Source organism: Etheostoma cragini, chromosome 13, assembly GCF_013103735.1.
Source record: "Etheostoma cragini isolate CJK2018 chromosome 13, CSU_Ecrag_1.0, whole genome shotgun sequence".
NCBI classification, from domain to species: Eukaryota; Metazoa; Chordata; class Actinopteri; order Perciformes; family Percidae; genus Etheostoma; species Etheostoma cragini.
In genome coordinates, this window is record NC_048419.1 from 25,978,005 (window position 1) to 25,985,418 (window position 7,414).

Consider the following 7,414-nt stretch of genomic DNA (forward strand, 5'->3'; position numbering starts at 1 on the left):
CATGTGATTGGCTGCTTAGAAATTAAGTGTTAACGAGCAGTTGGACAGGTGTACCTAATAAAGTGACCGGTGAGTGTAGGTCAAGGGTCACTGAGCTTCCCAAACCAATTTTGAGCTCCAATAATTGGTTCTAAAGATTTTGAAATCAGTAAAATGACAACAGTGCCCAAATTTATACACATGCCTAATTTTGTTTAAACAATTATTGCACACTTCCTGTAAATGGTATAAACTTCGTTTCACTTCTCAAATATCACTGTGTTTGTCTCCTATATGATATATTTAACAGATTTTTTTTTATCCTAAGAACCAACGATTTATGAAGGAAAATCATGGAAATTAACAAGGTTGCCCAAACTTTCGCAGACCACTGTATATAAGATTAATCATTAGATTATTGGACCTTTGCTCCTGAGCAGATCAGAGACATCGTTTCTTCCACGTCGTCTCCGCACACCACCTGGCGCAGCCTCTGAAACACACAAACACACACACACACACACACACACACACACACACACACACACACACACACACACACACACACACACACACACACACACACACACACACACACAACACTATGACAAAGGAACGCTGGAGACCGTCACACATGAGAAAAGAACTACAGAAATGGAGAAAACTAAACAAAAACATTCTGTTTTTAAACAAAACAATGTGACAAAAACACACACACTCAGACCTGTATCTACCTGGTGTTACTATGGAAACAGACAGATATTGTAAGACTCAGACCTGGTCCATGAGGTCCCGTGATGTTGTCAGAGCGTGCACCCGCCTGTAGCGCCCCCTCCTGTATTTATCCTGGATGAACTTTGACCTCTCCTCATCCGACGACTCCGGGCGCAGCTGCTCCGCCGCCGGCACCGCCGGAGCCCACACCTGATTGGCCAGACGGTTGCCATAGCGAAGAAACAGCTAGGAGAGGAACAGGTCAAAGGTCAGGTAACACCCTGCTGTGTCCATTCATGAAAGAGTGGTTAAGTCAAACCCCCACCTGTAGGAGTGGTTCAGTCCAGATCTTGTTGTCCATCTTTAGACTGCGTACTTTGGACAGGCTGCTGCCCAGAGCGCGATGCTGACCTAAGGACACAAACAGACAGACACAGTCAGATACAGCCAGACACATCAAGACACAGATACAGCCAGACACAGTCAGACACAGCCAGATACAGTCAGAAACAGTCAGACACAGATACAGCCAGACACAGTCAGACACAGTCAGACACAGCCAGAAACAGTCAGAAACCGCCAGACACAGAAACAGTCAGACACAGTCAGACACAGTCAGAAACAGTCAGACACAGATACAGCCAGACACATTAAGACACAGTCAGACTCAGTCAGACACAGTCAGACACAGCCAGACACAGATACAGCCAGACACATTAAGACACAGTCAGAAACAGTCAGACACAGTCAGACACAGATACAGCCAGACACAGCCAGACACAGATACAGCCAGACACATTAAGACACAGTCAGAAACAGTCAGACACAGTCAGACTAAGGTACAGCCAGACACAGCCAGATACAGTCAGACACAGCCAGATACAGTCAGAAACAGTCAGACACAGATACAGCCAGACATAGTCAGACACAGCCAGAAACAGTCAGAAACAGCCAGACAGAGCCAGACAAAGAAACAGTCAGACACAGTCAGAAACAGTCAGAAACAGTCAGACACAGTCAGACACAGATACAGTCAGACACAGTCAGACACAGATACAGTCAGACACAGACAGAAACAGTCAGAAACAGTCAGAAACCGTCAGACACAGATACAGCCAGACACAGATACAGCCAGACACAGTCAGACTCTGGTATGCTCGCCAGTCCTGACCTACCACGGGAGCACCAGAACTATTTATCCTGAACAGAGGTGGCGCAACTGAGGAAAGGCTACCGGCTTTCAGGCGTGGGGGACGGAGGTTAGACACAGATACAAAAGACGGGGACACAGAGAGAGGACGGGGACGCAGAGACAGAGGACAGGGAGGGAGGTTAGACACAGAGACAGAGGACAGGGACACAGTGAGAGGACGGGGATGCAGAGACAGAGGACGGGGACATAGGAGACGGACGTACCTGCACAGGCCTGACAGATGACCAGCAGCAGGTTGACCGACGCCCACTCAGGATTTGCCGAGCCACAGTCTCCACACACTTTGTTCTCAGGATTTTCCCAGAGACGCAGCGCCACCTGGCTGCTGGACAGAGCGCTGCAGATGGACGAGGACAGACTGTCCAACCAGGTGGACAATTCCTTTGACGAATCAACAGACAGACTGCAAGCAGGAGGCGGGCCCAAAGGGAGGAACACAGGGACAAGAAAGATCAAGTAAGACGTAAGGATTTAATTTAAAGACAGAAAACCTACGTACTTAAGAACGTACTTGAAGATCTCTTAAGGAGTGATCAGAGGAAACAGACAGGTACGTACCTGAAGGTCTTGTAAGGAGTGATCAGAGGAGACAGACAGGTACGTACCTGAAGGTCTTGTAAGGAGTGATCAGAGGAGACAGACAGCTACGTACCTGAAGGTCTCTTAAGGAGTGATCAGAGGAGACAAACAGGTACGTACCTGAAGGTCCTGTAAGGAGTGTTGAGGGTAAACGAGTGTTTCCCTTTAGGTTTGACCGAGGCTACGTTCAGGGCGATGGAGAAGGAGGCGATGCCCAGCTGGAAGCCTTCCTTGTTGGGGTAAATCCACAGGTCATGACCCCAGAGTGCAGCGTAGGAGCGGCTCCGTGGTTCCTTGATGGTGATTGGTCCATGAAGTTCTGGGGGGGCGGGGCTTGGCGTACCTCGAGATGCCAGCAGAGACGTGACCCAACCTTCGTGAACCTCTGAGACGGAAAAAAGATAAAAAGACAGAGGATGAGTTCCACACCTCCAAGATATATAAAATTTAATCTCTGCTTTCAGTTTATTGAAATCCATCTTTCCAGTCCAGTGAGACCTTTGGGAAATAACAAGGGGGACAGTGTCCCCAGACTGATCCAGACCATAATGTTCTTACCATCGCTATGAGCCACAAAGTCATAATGTTTCTTCTTGAAGTAGACGGAGAACCGGCCTTTGTCCTGTTTCTTCACCTTGGTGACACTGGAGACATGGAAGAGGACCTCGCTGAACTGGTCCTGGCGAACAAAACAAGCACTCCCATCACGAGGGACAGAGGTAGAGAAACTGATGTAGAGAGACAGACAAAGAGAGAAAGATGTAAAAAGACTGTCCAGAGAGACACAGAGAGACTGTCCAGAGAGACAGACATAGAGAGCCAGATGTAGAGAGACAGGCGTAGCAAGATGGACGTAGAGAGACGCGACTTACTGTGCGTTTCTTCCATAGAGACATCAGCTGTCCGTCCAATGTCGCCCATAAGACATTGTGTCTGTTAGAGAGACATGTCCACAGGTCAGAGTGAGTCCCTAACAGCTTGATGTCTTTAAACCCACAACCCTACGTAATGAGGGACATAATTGGCTGATGGATGATGGGGGTGTGTATGTGATAAAGGGGGTGTGTATGTGATGTAAATGTAAAGTATTTATATAGCGCTTTTCCAATCTTAACAACTGCTCAAAGCGCTTTTACATCTACAGGAAACATTCACCATCACACACATTCATACACTGTGGCCGGGGCTGCAGTACAAGGTGCCACCTGCTCATCAGATACACACTCACACACATCTACACACCTGCTCATCAGGTACACACTCACACACATCTACACACCTGCTTATCAGATACACACTCACACACATCTACACACCTGCTCATCAGATAAACATTCACACACATTCACACTCCGATGCGCAGCAACGGGGGCAACTCGGGGTTCAGGGTCTTGCCCAAGGACACTTCGACAATGACTGCAGGGGCGGGGATCGAACCACCAACCTTCAGATTGGCAGGCAACCGCTCTACCACTGAGCCACAGCCGCTGTAGGGGGTGTGTATGTGATGATGGGGGGGCAGTAGCTCAGTCCTTATTGCATTTCTCTTTAGGGGATCAATAAAGAGGATACATTATAAAATGTTAAATGAATTGTTACTTGAAGCCCTTCCAGACGTCCAGCCAGCTGGCCCGGACCACGGCACTCTGGGGCGCTGAACCCCCGCTGGCCCCCTTCTTCCTGGACACTCGGATAGTAGCCGCTCTGCAGGACAAACACACACACATTAATACGTCTTTAACACCGATACTCCGAGGGGGGACCAGGCTCATTGGACCAATAATCTGAGGGGGATCCAGGCTCATGGGACCAATAATCTGAGGGGGACCAGTCTCATGGGACCAATAATCTGAGGGGGACCAGGCTCATTGGACCAATAATCTGAGGGGGGTCCAGGCTCATTGGACCCCGGCAACATAGCAACCACCCCTACGTGCTTGAAATGGCTGGAGGAAGTTTCACATTCTTTTCGATTCGACAACATTGAAAAGCACAAATAAAGAGCTATTGTGTCTCTGCAGGGGTACCTGGGGGTCTTCTGTTTCAGAAGCTTTCCTGATTGGCCAGGAGGTTGAGGAGGGGGCAGGGCCGGCCGTTTAGGTACCAGTCGGGCTGCAGGATGGGACGGGAGGCTGCGGAGCACAGCAGAAGAGTCAGTAACAGGAGAGCGTTGTAGCATTGTCTACACACACACTACGTACTTAGTGTTTGGGTTCTGATCAGGAGCAGGGTCATCCCCCATTGGTCCTCTGACTCCAGGGAGGGATTGGCTAGCTCCTGTATCCTCCTCCTCATTGGACGAGTCACTTTCAGCTTCCTCTGTGCTCGTCCAACAAGCCAACATGGTGGAGTGCCGCCTGTTCTCTTTGACGGCGTAAGGAGACTGCTTGTTACCTGGAACCAGAACCAAAGAAGAAGAATGAGACCAGGACTGTTTAAATCCTGACCGCATGACTTCAACACCGGCGCCTAAATAATATTTCAATCCTACAACATCAAACAAAAAGACATTACAACCCTGAGCCACCAATTTATCTTCATGTTCCAGCTCGGCCTCCGTGAGCCTCTGTGTAACATTAGACAGCCAATCACAGACATTCTTACATCTTGGTAGAAGCATGTTGCATGCTGATTGGCTCCCCGACGCTGGTTAAATTTACCCTGAATTGGGTATTAAATGACGAGACATTTTTCAATTCTCGATACTTTAGAGGTAAAAGAGCCGATGCCTAAAAGGTGTTCGGTGCCCAGCGGGACTCACTGAACCAGGTGGAACTGCTGTAGTTTACTAGAATGAAGTCCTGCCCTTCTCTTCTTCTGATTGGCTTACCCAATATATTTAAGATTCCTGCTCCTCATTTGCATAAAGTTGAATCCAGGTGACTTCATTTAAATCAGGAGCATCCAGCCCAACGTGACCAGTAGCAGCTGCTGATTATTTCTCACAGAGTTTTCCTAAAATAAATCAGACGAGCCGCCGTGTTGGTTGTTTTGGAGACGGCTTTTGTCCAACCAGGTGCAGCCATAGCGGTTCTCAGGAGGGTCGAGTCCGTTTTTTCTGCTCGTCATTGGTCAGTTAAGAGAAACTGATAACTGATGATAACCGAACATGGGAACATAACAGAGTCTATGGCCCCGACCACGGCTCAGAAATATCCCTAACCAATGGCTGTTTTCCCATTGGCCCGGTATACCCTGGTATTCTTACCCTAACCAGCCCCAGTCCTGATGCCCAACCCTAAACAATCCCAGTCCTCATGCCTGGCCCTAACCAATCCCAGTCCTCATGAATAACCCTAACCAATCCCAGTCCTCATGCCCAACCCTAAACAATCCCAGTCCTCATGCCTGGCCCTAACCAATCCCAGTCCTCATGACTAACCCTAACCAATCCCAGTCCTCATGCCCAACCCTAAACAATCCCAGTACTCATGCCTAACCCTAACCAATCCAACCAACAAAGGAAGCAACTAGCAGCCAATCAGAGAGTAGGGCAGGTCATTCCTCTCCTTAAGTACCTTCCTCCGTCGGCTCAGCAGCTCCCTCTAGTGGTGGTAACGTGATGTCAGCGTCCGGGTCAACTGTTGACATCACCAGCTGTGACAAGGCTCCAATGTCTAAACACACACACACACACACACAAACACAACATGTTGCTCAGACAATCAGACAACCAGACAGTGTGCGTGTGTGTGTGTGTGTGTGAGATATTTATCACGTCTGCTGTCAGGAGAATGGCTTGAGAGACTCAGGTACAGGTTGAATAGTGTAACACGTTAATATGTCTGTAAGACTGGCATCAACAACCAAAGCCAATTAATGTGTGTGTGTGTGTGTGGGTGTGTGTGTGTGTGTGTGTGTGTGTGTGTGGGGGGGGGGGAGGTAACTTTGAACCAGGGGTAACATAGACCCAGAGTGGCAGAGACCCAGAGTAACAGAGGCCCAGATTAATGCAGACCCAGGGTAAGGTAGACCTGGAGCAACGCAGTCCCGGGGTAAGTTGACCCAGAGTGACGGAGACCCAGAGTAATGGAGGCCCAGAGTAACAGAGGCCCGGAGTAACGTAGACCCAGTGTGAAGGAGACCCAGTGTAACATAGACCCAGGGTAAGGTAGACCTAGAGGGACTGAGTCCCAGAGTACGGAGGCCTAGAGTCACGTAGACCCAGGGCAATTTAAACCAAGGGTAACGTAGACCGAGAGTAAGGTAGACCAAGATCCACCAAGAAGACTTTTATTTTGAAGGATTGTGTGTGACTTTACCTGTGTGAGCTGCCACGATCTCCGGCAGTTTTGGGAGCGGGTCTGACGAGGCTGCAGGCGTCATCACGGCGCTAACAGCAGGGTTAGCCACATTGCTAACAATCCCTGCTAAACTCGGTATGTTAGCTAACGAGCTAAGGATGCGATCTAAGCTAACAGCTGCTGTGTTAGAGGGAGGCGCAGAGGGGGGGGCAGGGTGCAACGTGACCGCTCGGTTAGCCACAGCGCTAGCAGGTCCTTCGAAGGTAGGTATGTGGGCGGCAACGCCTTCACACGGGCTGTCCATGGAGGGCGGGGCTGAGGGGGCCAGGGGGGCCGGGGGTGCCAAGGGGGCTGAAGGGGAGAAGCCACCGATGGAGGAGGCAAATCCAGCCAATGACGGGATGCTGGAGGCGATGATATCAGTGACGCCGGAGAGAGTCGGGAAGACCGCGCCATGGTCCGACCCACTGAGAGGAGGATGAGGAGGAGGAGCGTCTTTACCTGAGGAAGAGAACACAGAGACATTATCAGACATCTGTTATTCGTACAATTCCAAAATATTTGTCTGTTAAATGTTTGAGTGTCTGATGGACAACAATCTCTACTCAATAATCACTACTTTTAGCGTGTATAGAGCAGCATATCTCCACCAGACTCCATGTAAATAATCACAACTTTTAGCGTG

The 7,414-nt window shown here is 49.4% G+C and overlaps 1 protein-coding gene across 1 annotated transcript in view; it reads right to left on the minus strand.

Annotated features, from left to right (window-relative positions):
- Positions 1-7,414, minus strand: part of LOC117956049 (arf-GAP with Rho-GAP domain, ANK repeat and PH domain-containing protein 1) — a 31,475-nt gene that overhangs the window by 12,054 nt on the left and 12,007 nt on the right. Inside the window, exons 3-14 of the mRNA XM_034890891.1 lie at positions 6,748-7,230; positions 6,004-6,102; positions 4,687-4,879; positions 4,513-4,617; positions 4,085-4,189; positions 3,358-3,418; positions 3,044-3,164; positions 2,606-2,870; positions 2,110-2,309; positions 1,019-1,104; positions 757-939; positions 404-472 (exon numbers count right to left, since the gene is read on the minus strand). Coding sequence (XP_034746782.1) covers positions 404-472; positions 757-939; positions 1,019-1,104; positions 2,110-2,309; positions 2,606-2,870; positions 3,044-3,164; positions 3,358-3,418; positions 4,085-4,189; positions 4,513-4,617; positions 4,687-4,879; positions 6,004-6,102; positions 6,748-7,230 — 1,970 coding nt within the window. The remainder of the gene's footprint in view (positions 1-403; positions 473-756; positions 940-1,018; positions 1,105-2,109; positions 2,310-2,605; positions 2,871-3,043; positions 3,165-3,357; positions 3,419-4,084; positions 4,190-4,512; positions 4,618-4,686; positions 4,880-6,003; positions 6,103-6,747; positions 7,231-7,414) is intronic.